The following is an 18,160-nucleotide window of genomic DNA, read 5'->3' on the forward strand; positions in this document are numbered from 1 at the left end:
TTGTTTTTTGAAAAAGTCTTTTTGACATTTTTAGCGTTTTGAGTTTTGACCGTCAGACAAGTGCTATATACACCGCTCAATAACAGAAAGTAAGTTTTAATAAAAACAGTCATTATTTGCTTGCTGCTATCAGTTTGCTTGCTACATTTTAAGACGGTGTCGACATTTATTATTAGCAACTAATTATTTCAAAAACTTGTTTTTATTATTTGTTTTGTTAGGTGATTGGGAAAACGCTAATCTGATAGATTTGGGATGGGAAAGAAGACTCATAACATGATTGCATTTGCAAGGTTCATGTTATAGTTATAAACAAAACGAATTCAATTTTTAATAAGAAATGTGTATAAATTACATACACAGCGCGCAATAAAATTATTTTATCTATATTTTATTAAAAATTGAATTTGTTTTGATGAAAAAAAATATTTGTACACAAATTCTGATAGTATGTATAATGCTACCATATTGTCACCCTGTATTAAAAAAAATAATATTCGAGAGCAATGATATAAAAGTATAGTGCAGTAAATATTATAAGCTACTGCGTTTTGGAAATACAAAGTCATAGCAAATAATAAAAACAGCTATGTAAATATACTAACAAAGGCGCTGCAAAATGTGTTTCGACTTACCGTTTCGGTCGACATAAACGCCAATTTTTAAAAGTCGCTAAACAATTACTTTAAAATATTTTAACAAACAGATCGACTGTTATTTTGCTCGTGAATGTTCCTGTTTCGGTAGTTGAAGTTTATTACTAACATAATACCTATTGACCATCTTCTGACATTGTAAGTACATTTTGTATACATTAGTTTAAGTTTGTGTGAGTGAATTAACAAGCGTTCCCTGGTTTTTGTGATTCACCTAGTTTGGGCACAAGAAGAAATGAACACGTCATCTTTGTAAAACCAATATCTTCTTAACTCCTGTTACATTAAGTTTAATTGTTAATTATAACTTTTGCAGATAAAAAATGAAACTTTTATTTGTTTTAATATCATTTGCATTGGTCGGCCATGTTTTGTTGGTCGCTGAATTAGGTGATTATTTAAATTGTACACGTACCTACCTACACAAGGTTGTAAAAATCTATAAAATAAAAAAATAATATTAATTTTTTTTACAGAGGAATATATTGAGCTGGTTACCTTCATAAGTTAGTAGAAACTTCTTTTCGTACAAAAAAAAATATTATGTTTTAATATTGTTATACAATTTATTACAGACGATGATATCAAGCAAGCAAAAGGTAAAATTTGTTTAATATTAAAATACCGAATAATGTATAAAAAAAAATATACTATTTAATGTCTTTGGTATGTTGTTCGGTTGACTTATCGATTGATTATTAAATTTAAAATGTTAGTTTCTGTAATCTGTTCAGATTAAGAATGAATGAGGTGAAAGAACCAGTGTCTTAAACACAATGTGACTTATGCAAATCAAATAATTTCTATATTTCTGTTAAAAGAGTATAGTATCTATAGTAAGACAAATTTAACCTAACAACATGAGTAGCGTTAAATAAAATGGTAACCATACTTTAAAGCATGCGGTTCATTCTTATTCTGTAATATTTATTAAAACTCTATTTGAAACTTTTTTTATGTAATCTAATAAAACGATTTGCTTATTCTAGAATTCATGCCGACAGTAATAAAATATATGGTTGAGAGGCCTAATGTATATGGGATAGGTATTAAAATTATAAATTAAATAAACATTAAACATATAATAATGACAAAGCATGTTAATTTCAGAGGCAATGGTGATGATGTTGGCACTGCCGGGTAATAATTACCATTACATTTTATGCAAATATTTTACATGTATTTGGTACCCCTCCCCCTAAATCTAGCTTCTGACTGATTTTTTTTTTTAAAATTAAAACTATTTTATAAAATAAAAAATTTATATATATTTGTAAATTATTTGTGCTAGCAAGGGAAGTGAACGCATAGAAACCGAAACCGAGTTCGAGGCGGTTGGCTACACTGTATTTTTTGTATTTTTCTTAAACTTTTTTTTCACCTTTTTGTCAACGCCTTCCGAAAATCCAACATAATCAAACGTTACCAAATGAAATGTGAACATCGTTCTTATTTTACATTTGTTTTTACATTGGAATAATATATTAATAATTGTAATGCCATGAATAAATACTTTGACGTTATGTTAATTGCAGATAGACTTGATCGTAGATTGCGAGAACCAAGTAATATTTTTTTAAACATTTTATGAACATATTTCAACATAGTTCTATTTGATATTCGTTAAGTAAAAAATGTTTTTATTTTTATTTCAGAATTTAGTTACAAAAACCCTGAGGGTAAAATATAATATTATTTTTCAACATAGTTATTTTATATTTATTAATTGAAAAAAAGTTTTTATTATAATATTATGCTGCTTTATAATTGAGCTCGATTTATACTACATTTTATACTATTTTGGACTGCACCGGCTAAAGATATGCCTGATTTGTACTGTACTCGTTATGACTGAACTTGATTTTTTTAACATTAAGTTTTCGACCGTAATTTTAATCTTTAATTCAAACGCAGTGTCTTAAGTAAATTTTAAGTTGTACAATAGTTAATATTGCTTAATCAAATCAAAATAATCTCAGTTTAAAGTAATTGTCAAAGAGAAATTATAAATATTGTAATTAATAGTCGAAATTTGAGTGCGACTTTTATATCCATTTAAATTGTTTTTTCAGTTATAGTTAATCTTATGGTAACAAGTTGTGTTATAGATTATAATACATCTTTTTCTATCAAGATTGAAATTTTGATACTAAAAAACTGACACTAGACTACTTGCCTAAGTATTCTATAACATTTGGTGGCAAAACTTACTAATAGCAGAAATTTATATTGTGGTGTTACATTTAACTAAAATTTTTAAATTTAGTTATTTGATATTCATTGAGTACAAAATGTTTCTAATGAACTTGAGGAAACAAAGGCCAGAAGAAACCAGATTATACTCACCTGGATCCCTGGACATTTCGGAATGGATGGCAATGTCAGGGCAGATGAGCAGGCCAAAATCGCCGTAAGGAGTACCGAGGCGTCCGTATTGAACATTATCACTTATGATTACATCAAAAAACATATCAATGAGATATCATACAATGAATGGGCAAAGATAAAGAGACAAAAAAAAAAACAAACTTAGAGACACTAAAATTAAATCTCCAAATGGCCAAATCATAACCTTAAGTAGACCATAAACAGGCTGAGAATCGGACACACGGCTCTAACGCATGGATACCTCATGGGAAAAGAGGAAGCCCGTCAAACATATTCTTACTGAATGTCGCAAATACCTAATACTTAGACAACAACTCAAAATAATCGAACAACTTGACGAATCATTGGGACCGGATGAAAGAATATAGTTAAAATGTTAAAATTCTTAAAAACAACTGATCTGTACAATAAGTGTAAATAATAACCGTAAAAAATTGTTTAACTAATGACCTATGTTGTCGATGTTTTGTAAAGATCAATAAAAAAATGTTTCTATTTTATTTTTAAAAAGTGAAAACCCAGATTTTGATTGTAAAATAATAATAATGTATTTAATTTTTAAGTATAGTTATTTGATATTCATTGAGTACAAAATGTTTTTTTTTTAGGAATTATTTTTTTAAACCAAGATCCGGATCAAATAATAGTGCATTATGAAGGTAAAAATATATTTATAATATTAATATCTAACATTAGAAATTATTTACATTCAAATTAATTTTATTTTGAATGTTAGACAAGGTAGAGTTCCAGAAAATGATGCAATCAGCAATAAGTGCTGTAACAAGTAAATAAAAAATTTAACTGATAATTAACTAAATAATAATGATGAATATTGTATTAAAGTTCAGCCGAAACCCTAAATAAATATAGAATGTAACATTTTAAAGGGTTGAACATTTTAATGTTCAATATTGATAAATACTTAGTTACTAATTACATAGATTTTATTCGAGTTCAAAGTCATAAAGCATATGTTTTTTACTTCTAGTTTTGACGATCGACTGTAATTTAATTCTCTAACTCAATCGAGGCTTCTAAAGATATTTTTAAATTGTACATAAGTTCAAATTGCTTAATTAAATCGAAACAATCTGAGTTTAAAGTAAATGTAATAGAGAAATAAAAAAAAAAAAATATTGACTGTATTATTATTACAATTTTCTTACATCTCCAAATCTAGATTCAAATCAAAATCTTGATCCGCCAACTGTTCTCCTAAGAGGTAATCATGAGATTATTTGAAAGGCATAAATATTCTTTAAGTATTAAACAATCTGAGTTTAAAGTATTTATTGACTGCATTATTATTATATATTTTCTTACAGCTCTAAATCTAGATCCAAATCTAGCTTCAAGTTCAGATCCAAATCAAAATCTTGATCCGTCAACTGTTCTCCCAGATGGTAATCATGAGATTATTTGAAAGGCATAAATATTCTTTATGTGTTAGATTATCAGACTATATGTATATAAATTAAACGATTTATTTCTTTAAATTGACTTTCTAAAAATTAAGAATAAATGAGGATATTTTAGCATTTATATGTTTTTGCTATAGGTACACATTTCTTTTTCTTTTTTTCTTTTTCTTCCACCCAATTTAGCATAACGCAAAATTATTCAAAGTTTTTCTGTCATTCAGAGAAATATACTGTGTATGTGTGTTGTTTTTTTTCCAAAGTTTTTTACTTTAACACTTCATAATTCTATCAAAGCAAGAATGACCTGTATATAATTTAATAGTCGAAATTTGAGTGCGACAATAATATTAATTTCAAGTTTTCGTTTCAGTTATTGTCAACAATAAATGTTTAATACCATATACCTAATGTAAACAAATTTGTGATGATATTTATATTTACTGCTTAGCTTTTTACCATTACTAAATGACACTATAGATATGGGAACTGATGGTTTTTGATGACCGTTAAAACATTGCCCAAATCGTTAATTCAAACGAGGCTACTAGAAATTCTTATACTATCTTGCACTGTTTGAATTAAACAAGTGTTTTCAATTTTAGAATGATACTGTGATGAATATAATTTTAAAAAATATTTTTTTTATCGAAATAACGGTTTGAAATTTTATATTTTGGTTACAGAACGTTTCGTTGTACCTACAAAATTTAAAACAGGTAATCACAATCATACATGAATTCTTCTGAGGTTTTGCTAATCACGAGCAACTAATTTTATTTTTATTATCGATTATCAACACGGTAATTTATATTTTTTTGCAGAAAATTTAGCCGGTCTTTTAATAAAGAGAAATATTCAACCTATAGGAACTCATAGAATCATCCGTTCATTGGGTAAGTGTTAATATGGAGTTATATTGGGTTTTAAACCATTATAAATTTCATATACACCAATGAAAATAATTGATTTAAAAAAATTGTTCTGTTACAATAATAATACTAATAATGTTTGTTAATTAAGATCTGTATATCCTTTTATATTACACCAACTAATTTTGATAACATTATGATTCAATCGCAAGCAACTAATTTTTTTTATATTTGTAATTAAGCTCTGACTTCTTTGGCAAGTGCAAGAAAAGTTATGACTTTGGAAGCTATTACAACATTATTACGTAAGTATACATACAGTATATACGATCAAGAGATATTAATAAATTTACAGACATTCATTCTTATCACTGTAACACTCACATTAAAAATTACCAACCTAACACGTTATATCTAGATCTTACCTATATACAGGGTGGCCCACAATGATTTGACAAAATAAATAACTTTTGTTCTAGTGAATATTTTTAAAAATTTTTTTTTGCTATAAGCACTACTTCTTATTGCACTTAAAAAGTGATTGTTTTAATCTAATTATCGACCAGTCAACATTTTCAGCAAATTATTCTTAAAAAAATGGCTCTGTTGAATTTTTAAAAAAAAATGTCAAATCATTGTGGGCCATCCTGCATAGGTATATATAGGAATATATTATATCTAACCCTGTGTATTGTTTTAATTTTCTATGATTTATTACACACATGTTCTCTTGTAAACAAAGACAAATTAGTAAGAAATTATCTAAATTCGGTAATTTTTTTTTTCAAGGTCAAAACCATCCACTTTTACAGAATTTGGGGATAATGTGTCATTTAGCAGCTATATTTAGAAGTATTAAATACAGTACATTTATACAGCATATTGAACTGGATGGAAACTATTGCTTTTTAATGAATGAAACGAACAGTGACAGCGACGTATATGGATTCATTGGAGATGAATTTTGGAATATAAATAGAGACACTTGGTTTCCAGTTATGCGTTTTTCTTCTGAGTATCAATAATTTGCACCAGAAATTATAATAATAACCTATTTTATAGTGATATTATTGTTTTGTTTAAACATATTTTGTGTCATAACGCACTTGTATCTAAATTGTCAATAAATTTAATTTATTTAATAATAAAGGTTTAAATCACTATAGTAAAAATATTTGTTACTTATGTATTGTATACTGTTATTTAACCCTGCCCATCACTTTAATTTTTTCTTACTATGCTAGTCGGTGAACAAATTGTCATTGTTTAATAGTCATTAAATGTTAAAATTTACAAAATGATATTTTCACTACTTAAAACTAAAAATCTTTTTATGTTGACTTATCAACGAGCCACAAGATTATACATCTAATTATAGAAACTTCTGCCGTATGCTAAATTATATAGAACTAGTTTAGATATATTATTCAGTTTGTCTAGACAAATGACTTAGAGGTAGTGTTGGGAAATAAATCCGGATTTTCTTGAAATCCTAAAATTCGGGTTTCGCAATTCGAAGCTCATATCCGGATCATACGAAGAATCCGGATTTAATGACAAATCCGGATTTTATAAAGTCAACTATTTTTTTTATTGTGGAAAAATATAAAAAATCTTAAAATTTGAATTTAAAAACTATTTTGGATTTAGGAACTTTAGTATAAGGATTATTATATGAGTTCTATACAAACTATAACTATACAAAGTTTTGAAAAAAATTCAAAAAAATTTTTTTTGTTTATAGAACGCGGTAATTGTATACCTTACACCATCTCTATACAGTATAAACATAACATACTTAATGCTATTTTCAGATAGGTACTATCTTACTATTGATTTTACGAACCAAACTTAGGTTTTAGCTTTTTTTAGGTGTTGTCAGATCTGTAATGAAGTTATCAAACATACAATTTTCTCAATCATCTGAAGTCAACTTTTTTTTCTTTTTTAAGGAAAACTAAAAAAAAGGTAAATTTTAAGTTCGCTTTGTAAGAATGGATCAACGGTAACGAATAATTATGAACGAAAGACAGACGATCAACTTTAATCGTATCCACTCTAAATTCTAATACAATTTTAATCACATTTTTTCCATATTATGTTGAACACTCGCCTTCAATATTCCTACAGATTCGCTTTGAAGAGTTTATTTAAAAGTGATTTCATCACTTTCGGTTATGATAATTCTTAATAACTCATTTAAATTCAGCCTTTGCCATTGCTCCTCGCGCTGCTGTATTTACTTCCCGAAATACTTCAGTGGCATCGTCGAAGGCAGTGGGTGTTTATATTGCCCAGCTAATTTGTGCAGCGCGAGCAGCAACTCAACCGGTCAATGTAATCAATGGGCAATGTAAACACTCACTACCTTGACGCTGCCACTGAAGTATTTTAAGAAGTAGATGGCAATGGCTGAATGTAAAGGAAGTATAAGCAATCACGTGAGTGTTTTAAAAAGTGTACAAGAAATAGACATTTAAAAGCTTTTTACATTTAGTAGTACTTTGTGTAACACCGTTCAAGTATGCATTATCCATTAAATGGGTTACGTTTGAGGGTTGCATGACTCCTTGCGATACGTTCATTTCCGGTATGCTGATCTCTGCTAGAGGAAGTATATGTTGCATTTCATTCACCTCCGGCACGTTGACATGTGACACATTATTGACTGGAGATGGAGTAGAATTTTGTTAGTATAATACGCACTTTATGGTCGTTCATCAGGGTAGGGATTATCCAAAAGAAGACCGTCTATTTTGTACATGATTTTGTCTCGCATTCTTTAGCTCTGGCACATAACCGATAAAAGTGCTACCAAAAATAATAACAAAAAAAGCGTTAGGACACGGAGATGGATTTGGGGGTAGTGTAGGGTTGGAGGGAATGGTGGTTAGGTGTATGAGATGTGAGATAGGGGATGAGAGGTATGAGATATGGGGTAAGATATAAGAGATGTGTTGTACGGTCAACGTTCAAATCACAACTAAATGATAAATTCAAAATAATTCAAGGCCCCAAATTCTCTATGAATTGTTTTAAGCCAGATATTAAACACTAAAATATTAGCCAGAAACTTGATATGTTTTAATATACTAGCCACCTTAGATAGTAGCTTGTTAATATACTATATCATTATCAATAATTCCACCACTACTCTAAATTTATTCGGTACTCCAACAAGACATAAAAATACTCTTTCGTGGTTGCAGACTCGGCTTATTGATTTGATACTGCCTTTAAAATACTATTCTAAATTAAAAATACATCAGTCAAATATATGCCAGTATGTTTAAAGGTCCTCCATTACTTCATATAAACAAAATAAATATAGAGGATTATTTTATTATGTTTTAATTGTTCAAATTATATCATTAGCAATATATTTTGAAAGTTTTTCTTGTTTTTTGAAAAATTCTTTTTGACATTTTTATCGTGTTAGCGTTTTGAGTTTTGACCGTCAGTCTTTTTCGTGGTTGCAGACTCGACTGAAAAACTTTTTTGAGTTTCATCTGAATAAGGGTTCAAGTACTCGCCTAATTTATGAAAATATTTTTAGAGTGTTGACATCAGCTGTTTACCGAATTGTTAAGAAACCACATGTAACTATGATTTGTTTTTGCTGCACAGTTTTTTTTAAGGAAGAGTGATTCCTCTTTTGATTACATAGGGGTCGGACGACTTGTTAATAAGACTTGGAGACAAAACCACACCGAATCGTCAGATATAAAGCCGAGCGAATATTAACTAATTATTATATAACAAACTTTATTGCAACAGTACAATACAAATTATACATTATTTTAATAAGTAGAAATTCAGTCCTACGATAGGTCTAACATAATATGTCATTATGACATCCGTAAAAAAAAATCTGTAGTCAATTTTTCACTCTCATAGTCTATCGTTTCTCTACTCATTTAATAATTTCTTTCATAAACATCATGTTTTTCTTTGCTTAATACCAGTGTGTGTGTGTTTTACAAACTAAAATAAAAAGGTTATTGGTTATTTCTTATTATTCAAACCATTTACATTTCTACATCTATTTTTTATTATTTCTTTGACGATCTGATACTCATGAAGTTTGTGTTCAGCTAAGAAGTTTTCTATTCAACTTGGGTAATACCACGTTCGATACAGATAAAAGACCATCGGCAGAGTTGGCCGTTTTCTTTGTCAAGTGGTGCCTTGATAACTAGTGAGCTTAACTGCTGGCATCGTTACTGGTTTATCTAGTAATATCAAGTCAGATTCACCAGAATCAAAAAAAAGTACGTAAAATTTACATATTACAACAACATAAGAGTAATAGTGGGATTAGAAGAAAATAGGATATTTTAATAACACTCCCACATACAACTCCTACAACAAGAACATCATAACCTATCAATTATAACAAAATTAAAATTAAAAATCCAAACTTATTGTCTGAGCTTGTGTCGGTGTGATATGTATATTTTGCCATCATCATTATAGCAAATAATAAAAACAGCTATGTAAATAAATTAAATTAATTAACAAAGGCGCTGCAAAATACGTTTCGATTTACCGTTTCGGTCGACTTAAACGCCAATATTCAAAAGTCGCTGAAAAATTACTTAAAAATATTTTAACAAACAGATCGATTGTTATTTTGCTCATGAATGTTCCTGTTTCGGTAGTTGAAGTTTATTACTTACATGATACCTATTGACCATCTTTTGACACATTGTAAGTACATTTTGTATACATTAGTTTAAGTTTGTGTGAGTGAATTAACAAGCGTTCCCTGGTTTTTGCGATTCACCTAGTTTGGGCACAAGAAGAAATGAACACGTCATCTTTGTAAAACCAATATTTTCTTAACTCCTGATACATTAAGTTTAATTGTTTATTATTACTTTTGCAGGTAAAAAATGAAACTTTTATTTGTTTTAATATCATTTGCATTGGTCGGCCATGTTTTGGTCGCTGAATTAGGTGATTATTAAAATTGTACACGTACCTACCTACAAAAAATTGTAAAAATCTATAAAATAAAAAAAACAATATTAATTTTTTTTTTACAGAGGAATATATTGAGCAGGTTACCTTAACAAGTCAGTAGAAACTTCTTTTCGTACAAAAAAAAATATTATGTTTTAATATTGTTTTACAATTTATTACAGACGATGACATCAAGCAAGCAAAAGGTAAAATTTGTTTAATATTAAAATACCAAATAATGTATAAAAAAAAATAATATTTAATGTCTTTGGTATGTTGTTTGGTTGACTTATCGAATGATTATTAAATTAAAAATGTTAGTTTCTGTAATCTGTTCAGATTAAGAATGAATGAGGTGAAAGAACCAGTGTCTTAAACACAATGTGACTTATGCAAATCAAATAATTTCTATTTCTTTTAAAAGAGTATAGTATCTATAGTAAGACAAATTTAACCTAACAAGATGAGTAGCGTTAAGTAAAATGGTAACCATACTTTAAAGCATGCGGTTCATTCTTGTTCTGTAATATTTATTAAAACTCTATTTAAAACTTTTTTTATGTAATCTAATAAAACGATTTGTTTATTCTAGAATTCATGCCGACAATAATTAAAAATATGATTGTGAGGCCTGATGTATATGGGATAGGTACTAAAATTAATATAATAAATAAACATTAAACATATAATAATGACAAAGCATGTTATTTTCAGAGGCAATGGTGATGATGTTGGCAATGCCGGGTAATAATTACCATTACATTTTATGCAAATATTTCACATGTTTTTGGCACCCCTCCCCCTAAACTAGCTTCTGACTAAATTTTTTTTTTTAAATTATAACTATTTTATAAAATTAAAATTTTTAGCTTCGATGCAAAGCGAGAAGGTATTGGTTTTACTCTGATGTGGGCTTTTTTTTAGCTGTATACACTGTAAATTTTTTAATACTAGACCAATTCCTTCGAATAGTAACTTTATAAATCACAAATTTTATCTAGTTTGTACTTTGGGGGGGGGGGAGGGATAAAAGTTGAAAAAGTTTAATTCTTCACAGACGAAATTTGAAAAAACAAAAAAAAAAAACCGTACGAGTTTTTAAGTTAGAACTTTTACTGGCTATAATTTCGAGAAAAAGATTCGGATCGAGTTGAAATGTATAAAAAATAATTATTTCGTATGCCCGCACACGTCGATTGTGTCAAATTTAATTTATATCCATTTCCCACCCCCCTAGGGGGGTACAAGTTTTTTGTTTTTCGGGGTTTTTAGCCGTAATTTTAAAACTTTTGGGTTGAAAATTTGCCAGTAGTTGGAACTCATATGTATCCATAACATATTAAACGGGTGAAAAATTCGGCACTACAGTTTTTTTTTAATTGCCGGAAAACTGTGTTTTCGTAGATTGCGTATATTTTAACAAAAACATTTAAAATCTTTAAAAAAAATTGATCAAATCATTAAAACAATTTTATGTATATCTGTGTAGAATGATACTATTAAGTTTTGTGCTCAATTACCACTTTTGACTTTAAGTTTACACAAATTCAATTTTTTTTTTTTTAGAAAGTTTTAATTTAAGGTTCTGTATTTACAAATGAGCTTCAAAAGGTTAATTTAAAAGTGATTTTATCCGAGAGGACTAGTATAGTAGAGTATAGGCATAATGTAATCAAAGCAATGAGGAAACGGAGAGGTCACAGGTCTACAGGAATTATAATAAATAAAAGTGATAAAATTGAATAAAATCACTTTCAAATAAACGCTTTGATGTTCATTTGTAAATACAGAACCTTAATTTAAAACTTTCTAACTTTGCTGGTTTATACTGTGCTTGGTTTGGACTGTACTGGCTTGAAAATACTAACTACCGATTTGCATCGAAGCGTTTTTCCGAAAATGATTTTATCACTTTCAGATTTCAAAATTCCTGTAAACCTGTGACCTCCCCGTCCCCACGATGCCCCGACCCAACTATACTCCGTCCCCACTATGCCCCGACCCCACTGTACTGGTTTTTTATATATTTGTAAATTATTTGTGCTAGCACGGGAAGTGAACGCAGGGAAACCGAAACCGAGTTCACTATACATTTTATAATTTTCTTAAATTTTTTTTTCACCTTTTTGTCAACGCCTTCCGAAAATCCAATATAATCAAACGTTACCAAATGAAATGTGAACTTCGTTCTTATTTTACATTTGTTTTTACATTGGAATAATATATTAATAATTGTAATGCCATAAATAAATACTTTGACGTTATGATGTTAATTGCAGAGAAACTTGAATGTGTATTGCAAAAACCAAGTAATATTTTTCTTAACATTTTATGAACATATTTCAACATAGTTCTAATTGATATTCGTTAAGTACAAAATGTTTTTTTTTTTATTTCAGAATTTATTTACGAAATCCCCAAACCTGGTAAAATTTAATATTATTTTTCAACATAGTAATTTTATATTTATTAGTTAAAACAATGTTTGTATTTTAATATTATGCTGTTTTATAATTAAGCTCGATTTATACTACATTTGATACTATTTTGGACTGCACCAGCTCAAACTATGCCTGATTTGCACTGAACTCCTCGTTATGACTGAACTTGATTTATTTAACTACATTTAGTTTTCGACCGTAATTTTAATCTTTAATTAAAACGCAGTGTCTTAAGTTGTAGAATAATTTATATCGCTTAATTAAATCAAAACAATCTTAGTTTAAAGTAAAATTGTCAAAGAGAAAATATAAAATTGAAATTAATAGTCAAAATTTGAGTAAGACATTTATATTCATTTAAGTAGTCGTTTCAGTTATAGTCAATTTTATGTTAACAAGTTGTGTTATAAATTAATATACATCTCTTTCTATAAAGGTTGAAATTTTGATACTAAAGAACTAACACTAGACTACTTGTCTAAGTATTCTATTTTTTTTACAGTAGAGTTAATTGATATTTCCAAAAAAATAATAACATTTGGTGGTAAAACTTACTAATTGCAGAAATCTATTTTGTGATGTTACATTTAACTAAAATTTTTTAAATTTAGTTATTTGATATTCATTGAGTACAAAATATTTCTACTTTATTTTTAAAAAGTGAAAACCCAGATTCTGATTGTAAAATAAAAATGTATTTATTTTTTAAGTATAGTTATTTGATATTCATTGAGTAGAAAATGTTTTTTTTAGGAAGTAGTGTAAACCGAGATCCAGGTCAAAAAATAATGTATTTTAAAGGTAAAAATATATTTATAGTATTAATATCTATCATTTGAAATTATTTACATTAAAATTAATTTTATTTTGAATGCTAGACAAGTTAGAGTTCCAGAAAATGATGCAATCAGCAATAAGTGCTGTAAAAAGTAAATAAAAAAATTAACTTTTAATAAACTAAATAATAATGATGAATATTCTATTAAAGTTCAGCCAAAACCCTAAATAAATATAGAATGTAACATTTTAATGTGAACAATATTTTTCAATATTGATAAATACTTAGTTACTACATATAATTACATAAATTTTATTTGAGTTCAAAGTCATAAAGCATATGTTTTTAGCTTCGATGCAAAGCGAGAAGGTATTGGTTTTACTCTGATGTGGCCTTTTTTTTTTTTACTTCTAGTTTTGACGATCGACTGTAATTTAATTATCTAACTCAATAGTGGCTTCTAAAGATATTTTTTAATTGACATACGTTCAAATTGCTTAATTAAATCGAAACAATTTGAGTTTAAAGTATTTATTGACTGTATTATTATTATATATTTTCTTACAGCTTCAAGTCTAGATCCATATCTAGATCCAAATCAAGCTCCAAATCTAGCTCCAAGTCTAGATCCAAATCAAAATCTTGATCCGCCAACTGTTCTCCTAAGAGGTAATCATGAGATTATTTGAAAGGCATCAATATTCTTTAAGTATTAAACAATCTGAGTTTAAAGTATTTATTGACTGTATTATTATTATATATTTTCTTACAGCTCTAAATCTAGATCCAAATCAAAATCCAAATCTAGCTTCAAGTTCAGATCCAAATCAAAATCTTGGCCTATCAACTGTTCTCCCTAGAGGTAATCATGAGATTATTTGAGAGGCATAAATATTCTTTATGTGTTAGATTATCAGACGATATGTATATAAATTAAACGATTTATTTCTTTAAATTGACTTTCTAAAAATTAAGAATAAATGAGGATTTTTTAGCATTTATATGTTTTTGCTATGGGTACACATTTATTTTTATTTTTCTTCCACCCAATTTAGCATAACGCAAAATGATTCAAAGTTTTTCTGTCATTCAGAGAAATTTACTGTGTATGTGTGTTGTTTTTTCTTCCAAAGTTTTTTACTTTAACACTTCATAATTCTATCAAAGCAAGAATGACCTGTATATAATTTAATAGTCGAAATATGAGTACGACAATGATATTAATTTCAAGTTTTCGTTTCAGTTATTGTCAAAAATAAATGTTTAATACCATATACCTAATGTAAACAAATTTGTGATAATATTTATATTTACTGCTTAGCTTTTTACCATTACTAAATGACACTATAGATATGGGAACTGATGGTTTTTGATGATCGTTAAAACATTGCCCAAATCGTTAATTCAAACGAGGCTACTAAAATTTCTTATACTATCTTGCACTGTTTGAGTTAAACAAGTGTTTTCAATTAGGATGATACTGTGATGAATATAATTAAAAAAAATATTTTTTTTACCAAATAACTGTTTGAAATTTTATATTTTGGTTACAGAACGTATCGATGCACCTACAAAATTTAAAAAAGGTAATCACAATCATACATGAACTCTTCTGAGGTTTTGCTAATCACGAGCAACTAATTTTATTTTTATTTTCGATTATGAACACGGTAATTTATATTTTTTTGCAGAAAATTTAGCCGGTCTTTTAATAGAGAGAAGAATTCAACCTATAGGAACTCATAGAATCATCCGTTCATTGGGTAAGTGTTAATATGGAGTTATATTGGGTTTTAAACCATTATAAATTTCATATACACCAATGAAAATAATTGATTTAAAAAAATTGTTTTGTTACAATAATAATACTAATAATATTTGTTAAATGAGATCTGTATATCCTATTATATTAAACCAAGTATTTATGATAACATTATGATTCAATCGCAAGCAACTAATTTTTTTTTAATTTGTAATTAAGCTCTGACTTCTTTGGGAAGTGCAAGAAGAGTTATGACTTTGGAAGCAATTACAACAGTATTACGTAAGTATACATATAGTATATACAATAAAGAGATATTAATAAATGTACAGACATTCATTCTTATCACTGTAACACACACATTAATAATCACCTAATACGTTATATCTAGATCTTACCTATATACAGGGTGGCCCACAATGATTTGGCGAAAGAAATAACTTTTGTTCTAGTGAATATTTTTGAGATTTTTTTTAAAATAGAGTAAGCGAGTAAGCGCGTAGAGCTGTTTTTATTTGCACGTATTTCTCTACCGCACTCCACCTCCCATCCTACCCTTTAATCTTTAGTAACTTTAAAAGCGATTATCCAAATCTGGTTATCGACCAGTCAACATTTTCAGCAAATTATTCTTAACAAAATGGATCTCTTGAATTAAAAAAAAAAAAATGCAACAGAAAAAATAAAAAAATAATTAAAAAAGTTTTTCAGCCGAGTCTGCTACCACGAAAGAGCATTTTCATGTCTCGTTGAAGTACCAAATAAATTTAGAGTCGTGGTGGAATTATAGATAAAATGATATAGTATATAAACAAGCAGTAACAAGCTAGAATCTAAGGTGGCTGTTATATAAAAACATCAAGTTTCTGGCTAATATTGTAGTGTTTAATTCCTGGTTAAGACAATTCATAGAGAATTTGGGCCCTAAAACTATTTTGGATTTATCATTTAGTTCTAATTTAACCGTTGAACGTACAACATATCTCTTATCTCCTATCTCCCACTCCCATCTCCTACCCCCTATTTTCACCCCGATTTTTTCATTACGCTTTTTTGGTAACAATTTTTTCGGTTATGTGCCAGAGCTAAGACATGAAAATTTCAAAAATTAAAATAGTTAAGTGCAATACAAAACTTGGTAATTATAGCGCGAATTAGTATAAATTAATTAAAAAAAAAAAAAAACTTAAAAATATTCACTAAAACAAAATTTATTTCATTTGTCAAATCATTGTGGGCTATCCTGTGTAGGTATATACAGGAATATATTATATCTATCCCTGTGTATTATTTTAATTTTCTATGATTTATTACACACATGTTTTCTTGTAAACAAAGACAATTAGTAAGAAATTATCTAAATTCGGTAATTTTTTTTCAAGGTCAAGACGATCCACATTTCCAGAATTTGGAGATGATGTGTCGTTTAGCAGGTGTATTTAGAAGTATTAAATACAGTACATACATATACAATATTGAAATGGTCAACGGCTATTGCTTTATAATAGATGAAACGTTCAGTGGCGGCCACGTATATACATTCTTTGAAAATGAGTTTTGGAAAGTTGATACAGAAACATGGTCTCGAGCTACGCGTTTTTCTTCTGAGTATCAATAATTTGCACCAGAAATTATAATAATAACCTATTTTATAATGATATTGTTTTGTTTAAACATATTTTGTGTCATATCGCACTTGTATCTAAATTGTCGATAAATTTAATTTATTTAATAATAAAGGTTTAAATCACTATAGTAAAAATATTTGTTACTTATGTATTTTATACTATTATTTAACACTGCCCATCACTTTAATTCTTTCTTACTATGCTAGTCAGAGAACAAATTGTTTATTATATTCGTTTTTGCAATGTATATACTCTGACAATGCTTATAAGGCTTTGCAAAGTACACGTTATATCCATTAAATATAATATACTACAATATGGTCTTAAAAATGTATTTTTGTTGTTAGATTTTCAGACATTAAACATTTAATATTCACTTACAAACCAAAATAAGAAAAGGGGAAACGCTTTATAATTTTTTTTCTGGTTCGTCAACGTTTATCAGTAGTACTATGTCTGAAGATTATTCCATTTAAATTTTGACTCTCTTTAAAAATATACAGAGCGCCGTAATTTTAAGTAGAAAAAAATATGGTAAGTAGTTACCATGGTTACAAACCAGTGTTTAGTTTGGATTAGCAACGAAAAATATTTCGTGTATTAAGTACAAAATTCGTGTTTGAGGCCACCCTTAGAGGTGGAATTTTCAAAAAGTACTATGCCAGAAACCTTCGCGGGAGTGTACTCAACAACTTCCCAAAGTTTCATGGTCATTGGATTGTGTACTTATGCATAATGGTCAGACAAACATATATATATAGAATAACCCAAAGAGGGGGTTTAATACTAATAAATGTAGATTTTGAAGATTATTATGGATTTCAAAACTTGACCTTATTTTAAAATTTTTTTATCGGTGTTGTTGAGTTGTTTTTTACTGTGTACCTACATTTAGAATACTTTAAACAATATCGATTGTACGAATAAACAAATGCACAAAAACATATTTTTGACGCTTTTATCGATACAAGGTGTTCCATCAGTATATTTTAATAGCTCAAATCTTATTTATCTTATTCTTATAATTATTCTAATTAGATGGTTTCTCTTATTCGTCTTTTATGGGGCCTTGGAGCTCAGTTCAAGGCAATGAACTATTGATAGGAATGAAATTAGGCTTTTCTTTAAACCCGTAAAAGCCAATTTTCGGATTTCGAATTTCAATAAAAACTATCTGGATCAGTGGTGTCGAACCTGCTCCTCGGGGGAGGGGTTGGCAGCATCCCTGTTATAGAGTGGTGGTGGTAGG

General features: G+C 28.2%; 2 protein-coding genes across 3 annotated transcripts; both read left to right on the forward strand.

Annotated features, from left to right (window-relative positions):
• The first annotated feature begins 605 nt into the window (after positions 1–605).
• LOC126835340 (uncharacterized) lies at positions 606–17,044 on the forward strand. 2 transcript variants are annotated; one of them, XM_050567845.1, is made up of 17 exons: positions 606–794; positions 973–1,046; positions 1,133–1,162; positions 1,232–1,255; positions 1,646–1,702; positions 1,767–1,796; positions 2,192–2,221; positions 2,312–2,335; positions 3,653–3,703; positions 3,781–3,831; positions 4,228–4,269; positions 4,373–4,450; positions 5,152–5,184; positions 5,290–5,361; positions 5,580–5,642; positions 6,127–6,388; positions 16,928–17,044. In XM_050567845.1, the coding sequence occupies exons 2-16, from the start codon at positions 980–982 to the stop codon at positions 6,360–6,362; spliced, it is 888 nt and encodes a 295-aa protein (XP_050423802.1). In that variant the 5' UTR covers positions 606–794; positions 973–979; the 3' UTR covers positions 6,363–6,388; positions 16,928–17,044. The 2 variants fall into 2 exon arrangements, with proteins under 2 accessions (XP_050423802.1, XP_050423801.1); XM_050567844.1 differs by lacking the exon at positions 16,928–17,044 and having other exon boundaries at positions 6,127–6,509.
• Positions 9,900–16,921, forward strand: LOC126835339 (uncharacterized). The gene is made up of 16 exons (XM_050567843.1): positions 9,900–10,047; positions 10,226–10,296; positions 10,386–10,415; positions 10,485–10,508; positions 10,895–10,951; positions 11,017–11,046; positions 12,582–12,611; positions 12,702–12,728; positions 13,497–13,544; positions 13,622–13,672; positions 14,089–14,190; positions 14,294–14,383; positions 15,075–15,107; positions 15,213–15,284; positions 15,503–15,565; positions 16,666–16,921. Exons 2-16 carry the CDS (start codon positions 10,233–10,235, stop codon positions 16,899–16,901), a joined length of 957 nt encoding a protein of 318 aa, XP_050423800.1. The 5' UTR covers positions 9,900–10,047; positions 10,226–10,232; the 3' UTR covers positions 16,902–16,921.
• Positions 17,045–18,160: the final 1,116 nt, after the last annotated feature.

This window comes from Adelges cooleyi, unplaced genomic scaffold, assembly GCF_023614345.1.
Source record: "Adelges cooleyi isolate 19-005CV unplaced genomic scaffold, UGA_ACOO_1.1 ACOO_flye_CR_arks_rails_tigmint_CR_PRNA_23, whole genome shotgun sequence".
In the NCBI taxonomy this organism is placed as follows: Eukaryota; Metazoa; Arthropoda; class Insecta; order Hemiptera; family Adelgidae; genus Adelges; species Adelges cooleyi.